The 17,893-nt window shown below is 47.8% G+C and overlaps 1 protein-coding gene across 9 annotated transcripts in view; it reads left to right on the top strand.

The window, feature by feature from the left end:
• The window catches only part of BICD1 (BICD cargo adaptor 1), a gene marked incomplete at both ends in the record, with an annotated part of 137,927 nt that overhangs the window by 58,867 nt on the left and 61,167 nt on the right, over nucleotides 1-17,893 (top strand). For all 9 annotated transcript variants that reach the window (XM_084256267.1, XM_084256265.1, XM_084256266.1 and 6 more), the window contains one exon: nucleotides 8,450-8,662. In XM_084256267.1, the coding sequence (XP_084112393.1) occupies nucleotides 8,450-8,662 (213 nt within the window). The remainder of the gene's footprint in view (nucleotides 1-8,449; nucleotides 8,663-17,893) is intronic.

Raw genomic sequence — 17,893 nt, 5'->3', positions numbered from 1 at the left:
AATTCTGTGGTGCACTCTTCCTCTAGATGGTTCAGGTTTTTTCCTCTTAACCATTCACTATTCACAGGTTGGGAGGTATTAGAACTAAATCCACTCTCGTCAACAAGACTTAACTCTTGGCTCCAGGACATTCTTGCCCATGAAGATTAGACAATAAATGAATAAATAACTACTGTTTGCTTTAGGAAATTCTTGCAAATCAATTTATCAGGACAAACAGCTTGCTCCTCTGGGCAAACAGCTCTGTTAAAACAACACAGCATTCTCCTGGCAGGCAGTTTGCTGCGAGTGGGGGGGAGCACAGACCCTTGCAAGCCACTCTGCAAGCCGTTTCATTTCACACTCTCATTGGGAGAACATATCTTAGCCTGTGAGTGTAGACATTGCTCCTGGCCAGCAGGCATGAGACTCTGCCTAGCTTGTACCTCGGCAGAGCAACATATAACAAAGTTCATAATGTCATAGGTATGGCTCAGGTCTGACAAGGTGATGAGCAAAGGCAACTTTCTGTGTCAGAGCCCACACCTGCACATAAATAAGCCTTTGTCTTGAATACACAGTCCAGGAAATTCCATTTTCTGTAACAAATATAGTCAAGATCACAGGTCTGTGCCGTTTGAAGGTGCATACCCCAGGGGTTCCCTGCTACAGTATTGAAGTTACCTTATTAGTCTGATAAGAAGCAGATCTGTGCAAACATAAACGTAAGTGGGAGTCTCTGGCTGTGGCTTAGGGGTGCTTTGTTCACTGCATTCTCATGGAGCCAACTGCAAGGTCTTTTCAGCTTGTCCCACACCCTGAATTCCAAAATAACCTAAATCGAAGTTAGTTTTCTTGTCGTTTCTCACTAAATGCCTTCACCACCTATGTGTCTCTCTCTTCCTTGAACTCAGTTTGAATGAAAGTATTTTCAAGTTTTTATTTCCTTGCGAATCCTGTGAGGAAATGCCTTGTCCGTAGACTCACGGAGTCACCTTAGGGGCTTTTTACTCAGGCCCGTGTTTCCTCATGGTCATCAGATGCACCTCATGCTCCAGCCATCCTGTCACCCTCCACGCTGGAAGAAAATGACCGAGGAAAGGTACATTATCTCTCAACAGAACTAGCCTATTCAACTGCATTACCCTAGCTTCCAGCTACTTAATCTCTGCCCATATTCCCTGGAGCTCCCTTAGAAGCCAAGGAGTTAGGAGAACTATTCTCTCAGCTGGGGACACTGCTACCCCAATAACACCAACAGCCTTCCAGGTAAGAGGGAGGAGGATGTTCTGTGGGCAGCTCAGTCCCCCCACAGTCACAGACAAGGGTGGAGGTAGCTCGATAGTGGTTTTGCTCCAGTTTAGAATATAAAGTTCGGCCTCCCTGGTGGCCTAGGGGTTAGTCTCAGCGCTGTCACTGCTACAAGCTGAGTTGCTCCCCAGTCAGGGAGCTGACCCACATGGCAGAGCAGACCTCTCCTGTCTTGCCTGCTGTTCCCCTCAGCAGTGTATTTCAGTTAATCTGCCTGTTCTGTTCCCCACTCTGTCTCTGGTGAATCCTCTCACCCCCCACACCTCTGGCCTGTACCCCAGTCCTTGTATGCATAAATAAATAAATACATCTTTAAAAAAAAAAATTAAGTTTAAAAAAAAAAATGTTCGAATCTTACTGGGCTTAAACTGCCTTTGTATTTTCAAGTTTCCTGTAAGTTCAGAGCCCAAGTCTTATATTCTCTAGTTAGTGCTTCTCACTAGGTTGCTTGTTCTGGTTTCTCAAAGCAGTTCTGCTATCCACTGTGGACAATTCCACGCTTCAGGTTCAGACCCCTGGGCTTGAATCCGGGCCTGGCCACGTCCCCCTGTTGGCTTTGACAGGCCGCTGCCCCTTATGTGCAGAATGGGGAAGCGATGTTACTTGTTAATATAAATGGTGTTTTCAAGGCAGAGGTGATTTTTAAAGATGCAAGTGAAAGATCGTGTTACCTCACTTAGGGACAAGAAAACACCCTCAAAATACACAGTTCACTCATGCTGAGAGCCAGTGAGGATGCTGAGCACCCACCTGCAGAACAAGGAGGAACATGTCGCAGAAACCTTCTTTTCTTACTTGGTCAATAGGGAGAGGCCCTTGGGCTGGGCTCTTGCATCCAGCACAGCTGTGTTTTAACAGAATCCAGGCCACTTCAGGGCCACCTCCTGCTGGTGATTGCCAGCTCAGAATCTTCCCTCAGTGCTTTCTTCTTTGGGTTTTCCCCAAAGCCCACTGCATTTATTCTTCTCTGGAATAGTGTGAATACCCTTCTTCCCGAATGAAGATCCCCATTCTCCAGTTCCTTTTCTGTGCCCTGAGCTGGAATGATTTCCCTCTAAGGGACCCTCTTCTGTAGGGGTTTGTGGGGAGGCCCCTTGGCCTGAGCTGAATGGCTCACATGTTGTCCTTTAAAGGAAACGCTTTGTTTCAGTACCAGCCCTGCAAGTAAACAAAACTTACAGCTCTCTCCCAACATAGGAGTGAGGCCCCAGCATCCTGTGGTTTTAGCGCATGAGTCTTAGCGCATGTTAGAAGGGGAGATGATGAAAGGGAAGACGGGAATGGAGGGAAAGTAGCAAAAGGGACTTATTTTACCAGAAGTTGGTTGGATATTTAGTTGGGAAAAGGAACAAAAAAAGTATTATCTTCACACTTGGGGACCCAGGTTAATGATGAAGGATGGGGTGTCTCTGTTTTCATAAGAGACGGTTATTGAACAAGACCCAGAAAAACCTTTTTTACCCATGTCTTCACAAAACAGAATTGATAAAAAACAGAATTTCTTTCTGATGATAATAATACTCAGAAAATGTGTGCATAGAGTTTTTGCCTCTGGACCGACAACTGCTAGGCAAGCTGTCTTCCCAAACAGAATGCTTGCAGGGCACATATTTTGTCCCTTGGTGCCTGTAGTAATAGGAGACCAGCTTCTAACCCAGTGGAGGGAGCTGTGATCTCAGAAGTGAGATCGATGAGGCGGTGGTTGTCCAGCGTTTCAATCCTGAGATTTCTCGTGACGTGCATTTCTGCCAGCAGAAAGAGAAGCCAGGAGCCATGGAGGCTGATGGGGGGAGTTCCTAGGGGGCCAGGCAGGGCAACTGGAGTCCTTGGGGTGGAGCCAAGTTCCGCAGGGCCAGAGACCAGACCCAGCCAGAGGCCCAGGCCCCAGTGTCAAAGGCCTCAGAGGCCCCGGACTCGTCTAAATTGTGGAATGCGGGAGCCAAGGTGGTACAGCGGCCAGCTCTTTCCTTTCTCAGCATGCTGTTGTTGCCTACATATATTACTGCATGAAGGAAAAAACCCTTTACTTGGTCACTGAGTTTCAAAACCGGGATGGCTGCATATGCTCCCTTTGTACACAGTGTGGTAAAATCACAGAATGCTGAGGCCTCACTCCTATGTTGGGAGAGAGCTGTAGGTTTTGTTTACATGCAGGGCTGGTACAGAAACAAGGCATTTCCTTTAAAGGACAACATGTGAGCCGTTCAGCTCAGGCCAAGGGTCCGCCCCACAAGCCCTTGGAGAAGAGGGTCCCTTAGAGGGAAATCATTCCAGCTCAGGGCACAGAAAAGGAAAGGCTCATTCCACAAAAAAGAACTGGATGCTTCATTCTTCCTAAATGAAGACCCCCATTCTCCAGATGCTTCAGACTATTTTAGACTAAGGTGTAGGTGATGCAGGATGTGATGCAGGGTGCCAGTCTTTCTCGGGGTGCCCAGTCCTTACATCTCATTGCCCTGTGGTCATCAGGAGAGCATCATGGGATGGCCTGGCTCTCGATCTCAATGGGGAAGGAAGGATAGTCCACTAAATGGTGCCAGGGAGGTTGATCATTCCCGTAATAATAATAATTAAGCTAGATCTGTCCTTCATTCCATACGCACAAAAACATTTCAGGTGGATTAGCAGACTTGCCTGTGAAAGGCGAGACTTAAATTTGGGGAAGAAAATATGAAATAGCTTTATGACCTTGGAGGAGGGCAGGATCTTAAGTGAGACACAAAACATGCTGGCAGAAAGTGAGGGGCGGGTCACGGGACAAGACTCCCCAGAAACACAGTGCCGGGAGAGGATGAGGACTGGGGCCAGAGGGCTGCCGTCCTCACAGCAGTAGTGTGGGGAGAGACGCTGCTGTTGAGGAAACGACAGACACCTCGCATCACAGAGCCACTGAGACTAGTGAAGAGCCAAGTCGTGAACAATGAGGGCAGACATTTGCTGTGCATGCAGTGAATTAAGGGAGGGGGGAGCCTTTACCTGAAGCTATGCAGAAGGGCAAATGTGCATGGTCAGTAAAAATAAAAAAGCTCAACTTCAACAGCAGTCAGGGAAACACAAGTGAAAACTATCAGCTGATACTGTTTCTTACCCACGAGGACGTTGGCGCTGTCTTACCTTTCACACGGACGTTCTAGAAGATGTTGTTTATGTTTTTAAAATAAAAAGTGGTCAAACTCGCTCAGGTGTAGCTAAGCCGTCCACTGAGCAGCTGAAGCCCATTTTTTAAAATCAGGCTATTGGTTTTCTTGTCGAGTTATGTGAGTTCTTTGTAGATTTTTGACATTAGCCTCTTGTCCTGTGTATGGCATGCAAATATATCCTCCCACTCAGTAAGGGGTATTTTTGTTTTAATGTTAGTTTATTTTGCTGGGCAATTTTTAATTTGATAGTTGCTTTGTTTTTGCTTTGGTTTCTCTTGTCGCTGGAGTCAACTCCCCAAAAGACATCCCTGAAGCCAAGGCCATGGAGTGTTTGCCTGTTTTCTCCTATGTATTTTGTGGTTTCAGATTTTATGTCCAAGACTTTAACTCATTTTGAATTAATTTTTGTGTAAGGTGTGAGAGAGTGGTCTGGTTTCATTCTTCTGCATGTGGCTGTCCAGTTTTCCCAACACCATTTGTTGAAGAATCTATCTTTGCGCCATTTTAAGTTCTTGGCTATTTTTTTTTAAGATTGATTGATTGATGTGTAGAAGAACTGGGGTGCTAGTGAGATAAGTTAGAAGGAGAAATACAAATACGTGATGACTTCATTTACGTGCAATATAAAGCATCAAGGCAAGGGAAAAGACAGACCACCAAAATAAACCCTTGAAAATTGCAGAACTGAGGCTACCAGAGGGGGAGGTGGAGAGAGGGATGCTAAGGGGAGGGGGCCACTGTGCAGTGGAGGATTATTGGGGCTTTGGTGGTGGGTGTGTCATGATAATCATACATTTGTAGAGGTGTGAGCCTATATCCCTAAAACATGTACAGCATATTACTCCAATGTGACCTCAATAAACTTAATTGTAAACATAAATAAATCAAAGAAAGAACTGCCCCTGACAGTCTTGAAAGAGACACACAGCATATGCTCCCTCTGGCTTCCCGACACAAACCTGGCATCTCCTCTGGGAAAGGGTGTGACTTCCTTTCTCCTGCCTGCTCTGCCATCCTGGCCAAACCCAGCCCATGCTCCTGGAGCTGTCCATGGTAGACACCCCGTCCATGGCCGTGAGAACTTCCAGCATGGCATGCAGTTTGGGTCACCCTGGCTGCAGCTTCCAGAGCCTCAGGGGTGAAGTGGGTGAGTGGGGCCTTAAGGAGTGAGGTGGGCGAGCGGACGCAGAGACATGCTGCAGAGGCTCTGGTCTCTCATTCCTTTTCTTCTAGGCCTTTCTCGACACAAGGCCCCACCCTTCTTGATTGGTTTGTTCATATCCCACTAGAATGTGTGCTCTGCATGCCAGTAATTTGCCAGATCTGGCACCTCCTTTAGGCCAGAGACTACATTTATTACTATTAATTCTTTTTTTACTTTTTATTTTGAAATAACTTGAGACTTAGAAAAATGTTGCCAAAAATTCCCCACGCTGATGTCCATGGGCCCTTGTGGCAGCGTCCCTGCATGCTGACATTTATGTAACCACGGCACCATGATGAAATTGATGTCGATGCAATATTATCAATATTATTCAATCTGAAGCCTGTTTTCCCTTTTGCTGCTTGACCTCAGGGTCAGGGTCCAGCCTGAGGTCCCACCCTCACGTTCCATTGTCTTCTCTCCTTGGTATCATCCAGGCTGGGGGACTCTTTTCATGACCTTAAGTCTTGAGATGACCCCTAGTTTGGGGTTGCCTGATGTCTTCTTATGATAAGAGTTAGCTTGTACATTTTTGGCAAGCACAGAGGGGGCCTATGTGTGACATCAGGAGGGGCATCTCCTGGTGGCTGTGCCAGCTGTGGCCATGCAGGGAAGGCCTGTGTCTCTGCACTGTTGGGTTACTTTGCTGTTGGGCTAGTGAATACCATGAAGGAGGTGCTTTAAGATTACTCTGTTTCATGTTTCATGTGAGCTTAAAAAATGTGAATTCTGTTATTTCTGTATGGAATGCTCTGTATCTGTCTAAGAGGTTCAAATGGGATATAGTGTTTCATCCCTTGTTTTCTGATTGACCTTCTGTCTGATTGTTCTTTCCATTAGTGAATGTGGGTTATAGCATCTGCTACCATTATTGTGTTGATATCCATTTTCCCTTTGATTTTTGTCAATGTTTGCTTTATGTATTTGGTAACTGATGTTAGGTGCTTATGTATTTGTAATTGTTATATTTTCCTATCCTTTTTATCATTATATAATGTCTTTTGCGGTATCATGATCATTTTTGACTTAAAAAAAAAAAGACTACTCTGTTTCTCAGCGTACTCAACAGACTTTTCAGCCATTAATTTTATATTGCGTTAATTCTTGCCTGCAGCTACTGTTCCTTGGCATTTTCCAGATGCTGATGCATTTTGTTTCTATCATTCCTTCTATATTTAGTAGTTGCAATTCTCTAAGAGCTGTCTCTTCTCCCATTTATTCAATTATTGTATCAATGTGGACTCATGATTATTCTTTCTACTCTATGGATTATAATTCATCACTGCAATTGTTGAGCTCATGGCTAAGTTAGCCTGGCTCTGGCCATCGGGGCCCCTTTGGGTAATTTTTTACTCTTCAAAACCACAGAGGTACCAAGTTCTTGGCTATTTTTTTTTTTAAGATTGATTGATTGATGTGTAGAAGAACTCGGGTGCTAGTGATATAAGTTAGAAGGAGAAATACAAATACGTGATGACTTCATTTACGTGCAATATAAAGCATGATCATTTTTCAAAAAAAAAAGCCTTTTATTCTTTTGATTGATGGTTGATATTTGAAAACAAAATGTGTGTGCTAAGTTTGCACTTGCCTCTGAACTCTCAGCTCTTCCCTCCCCACATCCCACTCATCTGTCCGTCTGTATGCCCACCTGTATTTGTCTGTTACAACTCTAACTTCATCCTGACCACAGCCCAGCTCCACTAGTTTCCCCCCAGACCTTCCTTCCTAACTGGTGACTCATATCTCCAATAGCCAGAAGCCTGGTTTCTGTCATCAGCGACGTAAGGAAGCCTGGCTTCTTTACCTACTCAGCCCGAGCGCCTCTGTAAAGAAGTCTCGGTGGTGATGCTATGGGGTGAGGTGGAAAAAGGTTTCCTCACTGGAGGGCAGGATTTGGGCGTGCTACTTTTTGTCCGTGACCTTACACTGCATTCCAAAGCTGCTCTGGTTAGTTCTTTTCTCTTCCACCCCTGTCTATGAGGCTGGGTGGCTCCTTTGTAACACAGGGAGGCCCATTTGTGGCTGTTCGTGTGGATTCCCCTGACACACAGAGGCTGATTATGTCTGTTTATGTGGGGCTGCCAGAGCCCCGGCTTTGATTCTGGGCAGATCCGTGTCGGATGTTTCCCCTCCCCCTTGTTACCTGCCAGCCCCATTCTGTCCACCCCTTTCCACTCACCCCTGTGGCTGACCCATTTCATCAGTTTCTGGCTTACCCACCTGTGTTTCTTTTTGCACAAATGAGGAGGCCCGTGAGGCCTTCCTGTCCAGCGACTGCATGCCCTGCCCCTCGGTAGGCCCGGGCAGCTTGAAGGCTGCGAGGTGATTTTCCCATCTAAGGGCACTGCTGCTCTCCTCTCCGGTGCATCTTTCCTGCTGGCGTGCCGGGAAGCGAACATGACTGTCGTTTTCATCCTTGAAAAGTATCATTGGTCTAGAATTAAAAGGGAGATGTGGGCTGTGATGGGCTCGGTAGCTCTGTACCATCTGTTCCCGAACTGGGTTTGTCCTAAGTGGTGACAAAAGCAAACAGTCATGCCCCCTACCTTTCCTTTCACGCTTTATGTTTGGTTTTTAGCAAGGTGTTTTATGAGGCTTATAAAAAGGTATTCCTTTCTCCTTATTAATAGAGGTCAAATGATTCCAAGTAGCCACAGGAGGGGCTGGACTCTTAAAATGTATACCCCTCTGGCCGCTGCAGATGCCACAGACCAGCTTTTCTTACACACCAGCCCAGGCGCCCCCAGGTCTGCGGGATGGCACGGGAGACTCCCGTGGCTCACACTTCTTTTTCTTTTCAAATGCTCTGCAGGCCTTTGGGCAGTCCTTCTCCATTCACCGCAAGGTCGCCGAGGATGGAGAGACGCGGGAGGAGACGCTCCTGCAGGAGTCGGCGTCGAAGGAAGCCTACTACCTAGGCAAGATCCTGGAGATGCAGAACGAGCTGAAGCAGAGCCGGGCCGTGGTCACCAACGTGCAGGCAGAGAACGAGCGGCTGGCAGCTGTGGTGCAGGACCTGAAGGAGGTGACGGCAGCCCCGGGCGGGCGTGGCGGGACAGAGGTGGACGCCGTCCTTGGGCAGACGAGGCATGGCCCTCTCCCTCCAGGGAGGGTGGCGGCAGGAAGCTCAGGATACCGAGGCTGGCGATGCTCCTGCTTTTTGGTGCAGTGCCAGCTTGTTCTGAGATGAACCTTCTCTCTTTTATTTTTCAGAATTAACAGTCTTATTTATGGAGGGGCTGGGGATTGTCCATGCTGTCTGTGCAGGTGTTTAAAGAGGATTGTGAGCCCTGCACTCTGCCCCCACTTTACCCGGTTAATACAGCATTGGAAAGAGTGGTGGCAAAGGGTGTAGGGAGCCAGCAGTGGAGCTGGCTTAGCTCTCTTTGGGGGTTGGACCCAGGGCCTTGGTGTCTAACAATGAGGAGTGGGAGGGATGTTCTTGTTGTGGAGAAGGCAGCAGGCTCTGGGCTCCGAATGAAGGCAGGAGCTGCTTCGGGCCCCGGCCTCCCTGGCTCCCTCTTTCGTCTGCAAGGCCCCCAGGCCGCTGTCAGCCTGGCTGAGTCTGCCTTTGGTGGAGGCGATGCTGGGACCCCTAAACGCCAAAAGCTGCTTCATCCACTGGAGGCTTTTAAGAGCATTTTGGGAAACTTCATACCAGGCTGTGCCCTGCATTTGGGGACATGTCCACTGTAGAAGAGGTGGCCCAGCTTCTAATTCCTGCTCCAGCCACACGGAGATTGACTGACACCTGTCCACTCCTGGGGATCTGTCCAGGGGGCGTTTCAGTAACAGAACAAGGGAGGGATGTGGCTGCGGCCGCTGCTCTGGGGGCTGGGCCGTGAGAAGCAGGGCTCGGCTCTCCTGCTGGTGGGAGCTGGAGTAGGACGCAGCAGCAGGCCACACGCGGGCACACGCTCACCCTGCGGTCTCCCGGCCAGGGCCGTCACCCCCATGTCACAAAGTGTTTCTGTACGTCCACCTAAAGGCTTCAGAGGTGTAAACACAGACGGGTGATCTACTGTGTGTTAATTCTGTGTGGGTGGTGAGGTTCCTCCAGCTGAGGCTTGTTTTTCAGCTTCCAGAAGGACAATCGTCCCACCACCATTGGTTGGGAAAGGCCTCTCTTTCTCCAGGGAGCTGCCTTTGTGCCCTTGCCATACCCACTGGCCATTTTCTCTGGGACTCTGTTTCTAGATTCTATTCTTTTGTCCCCTTTGCCAACACTGCATGTCATGATGAAATCTGGGGTGGCAGGAAGTCAAGCCAGGGCGGGCCTGGCAGCCCATTGCAAGGTCCTGGCTCTTGGGAGGTGTTGAGGGGTGAAGTGACCTCAGCGAGGCGAGGTCAGGGTGGGAGGTCACTGTGGCTGCCCAGATGAGAAGGTGTAGCCAGGCGGCAGGCAGCCTGTGCTCTGGAGGTTGCCCTCTACAAGCTGGTACCCTGAAGAAGAGAGGAAGGAGAAAGTTGAAGGGTGAAGGGTAGATGGGAATTTGAGTGGTGAGCTTGATGCGGGAGATAACATGTCGATTTTTAAAATGATGCACAGGGCCTCCCCGGTGGCGCAGCAGTTGAGTTCTGGGTTGCGAAGCTGCCCGCAACCTCTGCAGCGCCAGTTTGATGTCCAGCCACTGGGCGAGGGTCCCGCATGGCACGCAGACCTCTCCTGCTGCCCGCTGCTCCCCTCAGCAGTGTGCTTCATCAGTCTGCCTGTCCTGTTCTCCGCTCTGGCTCTGGTGAATTCTCTCACCCTCCCGCACTTCTGACTGTACCCAGTGCTTGTATAAATAAATAAATAAAATCTTTTAAAAAAATAAATAAAATGATGCACACCCTAAACTATTACCATGTTATGATGCAGTGTTGCCGCAGACCAAAAAGAAAAAGGAAGAGGCTACATCCTGAGTTATTTGGAGTGTGGAGCCGACAGGGCGTTCTCCTGCCTTGAATGCCAGCGAGTCAGGTTTTAGGCGCACATGTTCATTGTGGGATTTCGGTTGGGCCACGTGTACCCGTTGAGTGGCCAGTGAGAGGGGAAGGCTTAGACTGTGGGCCTGTGGGTAGAAATGACACATTTTGGCACTACCATCAGGTCGGTGGTCCCAAAGCCCTTCTGTAATGACCATGGCCAGAGTGTGGATGGAAAAGAGAAGGCTGAGTCCTGTCACCTTGGCACGGAGAGGTTGGGGGCATACGGGAACCCAAGAGGGAAGCAGCAGCAATAGTCAGGTGGGAGGAAAATAAGGGGTGTCCCTAAGAACCAGGCCAGATAGTGGCAGAGAGGATGTGACCGCTGTAGGTGCTGCCCCAGGTCAGAGGTGGTGAGGACCCGGTGGTGGGTGGGCTTAGCACAGGGCCCATCAGTCACCTCAGCAAGAGAAGCTGTGTGGAGGCTGGGTGCAGACGAGGCTGATCAGTGCAAGCTCGGGAGAGAAGGAAGGCAAGGAATTGGATGCAGAGGAGAGGCTGCTTTCTCAGGGGTCGGTTTGTTTGTGGAGGACCAAAAAGCAAGCCCAGGACAATGCTGTTGGGTTTGTACTTGAAAGAGGTGACCGTTTCCAGGGGTTGCCCTGGAAACAAGTGAGGCAGAGCAGGGCGCCCATGCTGGCAGCTGGAGAGCAGCGTGTGGGTGCAGGCACTGGCCTGTTGGTCGGCACGCACAAAGTGCCTTTGCCAGGCCTCTTCCGGCCACATCTCTTCTCATTGAGGCTGGACGCCAGGCCAGCGGTGGAGAGGAGAGATGCAGGGCATTGGGGATTTGAGGGAACAGTTGGGTCAGTCATGTGGGGATAGGCAGTGAGAGGAGAGTCACAAGCCTGGACCAACAGGTGAAACTGGAGGAGCAGGTCCTGGAGGGGATGGGGGAAGTGCGGGGGAGGGGGGATCAGCTGTGTGCATCGTGGGGAGGAATTGAGGGCAGAGGTCCTGGGGTCAGTGACATTGAGCCAGGAGCAAGTCAGCGGGTGAGGGAGGAGGAGGGCATGTGGGGGGGGCGTCACTACCACAGCGTGGACAGTCCTCCCTGCCCACGTCTGCTCTGCTGCCACCATCTTTTTTTCCGTGGATGTGCCTGTTAAGTTGGTTTTCTTAACTCAAAGTTGTAATGCATCATCACCTTGTAGAATTTTTGGGTAGCTATCAGGGAGACTCTGCTGTGTCTTTGCTGCTTAAGTTCACCTCAAACATACATTTACTACTTTAAAAAATCTCATGATGACTTGAGACTTAAGGCGGTGGAGTCCCGGGGAGGAGGAGGGGCATGTTCTGAAATCGAGGTCCCTCCCCAGGCCAGCACTGGAGAGGTGTCCTGGGGGTCACCTCCCCATGGGAGCAGGTGAAGGGGGCATGATGCACATCTCCATGTCAGCAGAGCTGCTGGGGTCCGAGTGCCGAGGCTGCCCCGGCAGCTGTGAGGTGCATGTGCGTGAACCCCTTGTTTAAGGTCTGGAGACGTCTCTCCCCACGAGTTGGCTCATGATAGTTATCACTGTGCTGGCTCTCATCTTTACCCAGAAATATCTCAGACCATTTGGAGGTTCTTCCAGGTCGATCATCAGGAACTGTATCTCCAGAAACCGAGACATTGAGGGGAAATCTTAAAAAAATGAAAGTGTCTGTCCATAATGCCAACATCTTTTGGCTGCAGTCTCAAAATAGCACATTTTTGTGCATGCCAGTTCTCTATCCACATCCAACAGCGAGACAGGCTTCCCTCTGACCTCAGGTGACCTCAACTTCGCTGCCTGTGTGTAGCTGGTTACTACACCAGTGCAAGTGGATCCCTGAATGTGGATGCAGGGGGACAGGCCACAGCAGATGGGGGATTGAGGCTCCCATCTTAGTCCAGAAACAGCCACCTGGGAGCTGCTGGAGACTCCTAGTCTCTTTTGATAGTGTAGTCTCTCTACTTTTTAAAGAAAGTAATTGTTGAGGCTTATCTAATTTACAGCACAGTGTTTCTTCCATTTAAAAGTGAATTCGTTTGTTCCAGTGTTCTATTTCTAGCCTGTTCCACTGTTCTAGTTCCTGCCTATTTCTTGGATGATTGTATAATTCTTAGAATCTTCCCATCTGATTTAGATTGTTGAAATTACTTGCATATAAATGTTCATAGTAATCTTGTATTATCTTCTGAATTTCTTCAGTGTCATACTGTTTTATGATTGTACTTATTTGAATTTTCTCCTTTTTTTCCCTTAGTGAGCCTAGCTAAAGGTTTGCCTATTTTGTTTACTTTTTTTTTTAGCTTTCTGCTTATTTATTTATTTATTTTTAATTATTTTATATGATTTTACATCATTTTTCTTTTTTTAAAGATTTATTTATTAATTTATACAAGTACTGGGTATAGTCAGAAGCGCAGAAGGGTGAGAGAATTCACCAGAGCCAGAGTAGGGAGCAGAACAGACAGATTGACTGAAATACACTGCAGAGGGGAGCAGTGGGTGCGGCAGGACAGGTCTGCGTGCCATGTGGGACCCTCGCCGGTGGCCGGGTATCAAAGTGGTGCTGCAGAGGCTGCGGGCAGCTTCGCAGCCCAGCACTCAACTGTTGCGTCACCGGGGAGGCCCCATTTTTCATTTTTGTACAAAATTAAAGCGTCAAAAAAATAAAAGTGAATTCATTAATTTTTAAAATTAATTAATTTTTTGATTAATTTTTTATCTATTATTCACCAATTAAAAATAATAAACAAGGAAAGGCAGTCTACTTTGAAAAACCAAGAATTGGTGTGGTGTCGGCTTAACACATACTAAGTATGACACATGTACACATGACACGTGTTATATGTGTGTGATTTCATTCCTTGCCTCCCATTCTTCCATTCCATGTGCACACATTATAGCGTGTATATGCTGCCTACTATAGCTGTCTTTGTGGGTCTCATCCTCCCTCTCCACCTCCTCCTTTCCTCTTGATCTTCTCCCTTCCCTCTCTTTCCCCCTTCCTGTCTTGGGATTAGTGTCAAATACCAGTTTCTTGGAACTGGAGAATCAAGATCTTATATTCTTGGAACATAAGACTAAAGATCTGTGCATAATCCATTATATACACATTGATTCTTGGACTAAAAATAGCTGGCTTCAGTTTCAAACCTTCTCTCCCCAGGCTCAGCTTGCTCCGGGCAGGCTGGGAGGGTGGCGGTACTGCACACTCAGCGTTTCTTGGGGTGCTTACTGAGCATCTTAAGCCTTTTTTCACATTTTGACCTCTATTTCCAGAGAACATCCTGGTTGGCAGGTCTAGCCTGATTAAGAGTCTGTTCAGGCATTTCACTCTCCCAAGAGAATCTATAGCTGAATCTAACAATCAAGGCTATCTGAATCTACTCAGAACTTAATTTCTTGAAGGTTATAGGAAACTTATACTTGGGTAAAGCAGAAGGAGCAAATTAATGCAGGAGCTTGGTGATCAGATGAATTTTGATATCTCCTGAATTACACTTTTTAATGCTTGGTCAGCAAAGACATGTTTTCAAAACCCCGTAGACCAAATCATATGAGGTGTACTCATAGACCCAAACTTTAGCTTTTCAGACATGATCACCTATTTAACACCTCACCATTAGCTCCATCATATTAAAAATATTCAAGAAAATGGTTCTCTGATGGTGTGTAGGCCTCACCAAAAGAATCGTACAAGAAGCAGAACCTGAAGTAAGCATCTCCCCCACAGCGGTCATGAGCACAAGAGGAGTCTGGACTCAGAGTGGACTTCCTGAGGGCTTGGGCCCTGTTGTGGAAACACCTCCGCTGTTGTTTGTAGACATGCACAGTCTACAAACTGCTGATAGTTCAGCAGTGTTTCCACAACATGCAGGAGAGTGTCTGCCGGGGTGGAGACTGACACCCAGGCCCTGCAGAGGCCAACAAGCCTTTTGGGAGGGTGACCACTCATTTGCTAGAATGAACAACACAAAAGGACCCTAGGGATAAAGGTCCCCTCTGGCCTCCAGCTGGGCACTAAAGCTGGGCCTAGAGGAGCAAAAGCTGCTCACTTCCTTTCTCGGGCAGTGCTTGCCACGGGAATGTTGCTTGATGGCCCTGTTTTCAGGACCGACTCCTCCTTCCAAGGCATTTTTTCCCTTACTGCCACACAATTAAATACTGAGGAATAAGATTTGTAGGGCAGAGCTGAGTTGAGGAGACTCAGGAGCCATTGTGATAGCTGGGTGTGTTTCACTTTTCCCATTTCCACACCCCAGGGTAGTGTTAATTTTCCGTGGTGCAGTAGCAAAGTGCTGTGCCTGTGATGGCTTCCCACCACCCAGCTCCGTCCCCAACACCCGGCCCTGTGTTCTGGAAGCAAAGCCTGACTGGGCTGAGATAAGGGCATGCGCAGGACACAGGGCTTCTTGGGGCCCAGAGGTCATCTCTCTCCTCTTCCAGCTCGCCCCTAGCCCTGCATCTAGAGCCTACCCCTGCGTTCACTGGCCTGCAGCTCCTCCCCGGCCCCCAGCCATAGTCTGTGTCTTTGTCCTTCCCTCCGGTCAGTGCTCCCTCTGTGTCCCTCCTACAGGAAGATTTTGGGGCCCACCCGGGGATACTGGAATGTCTCCCCACCTTGCGATGCTGACCTCACCTCATCTACAGAGTCCCTGTTACCACAGATGTGCCAATCGCATGTTCCGGGATTAGAGCCTGGGTGTCTGGGGCCACCTGTCAGCTTCCACAGATTCCTGCCCCCCAAGGAAATGCGTGTTCTACACTGCTAAGAAAGAAAGAGGAAAAGATAATACAAATACGTAACTTACATGTAAGTTGTGTTAACCTAGTTGGTGGACTTATCCTTTATGCACAGAGATGTCTAGAATTAATAGGACTGGAAGGACAACTTGGGGCCAGCGGGTCACATGCTCGCCCATCCTTTTCCTTTGCATTGCCTGGTCAGCCCCAGGGGCCCTGAGTTTTTACCCAACTCACTGTGATGGGCAAATCCACCGTGACGCTTCAGACTCAGAGAAACTTTACTGAGTTGGCAAATGCTGTCAACGTGTCTGCAATGGACCACAGTTTTGCAGGCTCTGCGGCAGAGAAATGGACATTCTGTGCTGTGTGTTCGTGTGCTACAAAAATTCTCCTTCGGAAAGGGCTGTCCCATTAAGCACCTACTGTGTACCCATGCTGGAAATCCCAGCATGTGAAGGCAGTGGCTGCCTTTTCTGGACTGTTGTGGGGGAGAAAATGAACATAACATTAGTTCTGGATGCACTTCTCTCCTGGCTGCACCTGTGCTGTTCTATACAGACGTAGTTCCAGCTTCTTTGTTCATGTGATGGGTGTCCTGGATACCTTTGAACTTGACCAATTCTCTGCCCTCACTCCAGGAGTTCTGCTCATCTGTGTGAATGGTCAGGGACCTTTGGGAACTCTTATAAGCTTCTTCGTGCTCTTCTCCACCCTTTTCTGGAGACAGATTTTCTCTAACAAGCTCCACCAAATCACAGGCTGAAACAGTCAGATTTGTCCTCATTCTCAGGCAGATAGAATCTGTGTGTCTTCATCTTTTTTTTTTTTTTAAACTGGATTGTCAGGAAATCTCATTAGAGCCTAGCAATACATTATTTCATGTTGGGTAGAGCAGATGCATGAAAGAAAAATTGTATTAAGTAATATCCCATACAAGTTTATTACTGAAAGCATTGCAATGTCTAATTTTACAAGCTTTGTATTTCACTGTTAGAGCTAACTGTAGATTTTGCAGTCTGCGTTCATCCCCACATTGGCCAGGGTTTTAGATGGCTCTGTGCACATACACTGAGGGGCCTTACATAAGTGATTTACCCTCTATGGACCGATATTTTATCTCTTAAAATATCTCAATCCTGCCTCCTGGGGCTCTTGTAAGGATGAAAGGAATTCTTCCAGGTGGCACCCCTGGCATGTAACACTGAGTCAATGGATTTAAATAAATGCACTGTTTTTAAATGTCTTCAGGTCTATTTCTAAATAGTATCCCAGAGGTAGAACTATTAGGTCAGAGGGTACTAGACTTTTTAAAAACATCATGCACAAAGCTATATTGCTTTCCTAAAGGATCCAAAAGATTTATATTCCCTTCAGAGTAATAGCAAAAAATTCCCACTTCACTGAGCCCTGACAGGTATTAAGCTTTATTACTGTCCTAGGTGACTTATTCGGTCGGTGACTAGTGGCATTTCAGTATTAATTTTTTTAATTAGTTTTTTTTTAAAAGATCTATTTTTATTTATACAAGAGTCGGGTACAGGCCAGATGCACGGGAGGGTGAGAGGATTCACCAGAGACAGAGCGGGGAACAGAACAGGCAGATCAATTGAAATACACTGCTCAGGGGAGCAGCGGGCAAGACAGGAAAGGTCTGCTGCACCATGTGGGTTGCTCCGAGGATGGCGGGGAATGAACCGGCACTGCAGAGGCTGCAGACAGCTTCACAACGCTGTGCTCAGTATTAATTTGTAAGGCCACTGATGATAGGGACAGAGTTCATCTTGTCCGTCAGCATGTCCTAGCATGGAGTCTGGACAGAAAAAGCACAAATGGGTGAGATATTTGCCACATTCATTAATTTATTGACGGAGCATTTGCTTTGCTTTGGGTTTGTTTTTATTGTAGTAGGATTGGTTCTCGTCGTTGTGTATTAGAATATAAGACCCTCCTACCCCCCCTCCCCCCATAGAGTTTGGAAGACAGGCTCCTCTGTTTAATTTTTAGTATTTCTTCTTTCTAAGAAGTAGCTTTAGGAAATTACTAGCTCAGTTGTCCACAGGTAAGAAGACTCATTTTTTATAAACTGTTATGGATTAAAATCATTGCATATATATTCTGCAAAATGAAGTGGTGTTCAGCCAACAGATGTTGCAAACATCAACACTAAGTTTTCTTTGCATTTGGACAGAGAGCTAATCATGCTGACTGGCAGAAGTTTCTGTCTGAGCGTTTCTGCTAAGTGCTGCTCACTCTGACAGGAAGCCTTTCAGGGCAGCGACCTTGGCTTCTCTTGCCCGCTCCCTTATGCAAATGAGTCCAGTGGATCCAGCCACCTGCCACCTGCCGGCTGTGGTATCCAGAGCTTGTCACCCTTCACGGCCCTACAGCTGGCTCGTCAGAAGCAGTGGTCAGAGAGGTGACCTTCAGCTGCCTCCTTGTTGCTCTCCACCTGTCAGACAGGTGTCCAAGGCCGAGCTCCAGGATGTGCTGTCTGCTGCTCCTCCATTTTTGGATGGTTAGCCTTCGTTTCATGTGGATGGTTAGAAAGTTGTTCCTCTCATTGGCAG

Source organism: Talpa europaea (assembly GCF_964194135.1).
Source record: "Talpa europaea genome assembly, chromosome: 15".
Lineage (NCBI taxonomy): Eukaryota > Metazoa > Chordata > Mammalia > Eulipotyphla > Talpidae > Talpa > Talpa europaea.
This window is presented reverse-complemented; position numbering and strand designations above follow the sequence as displayed.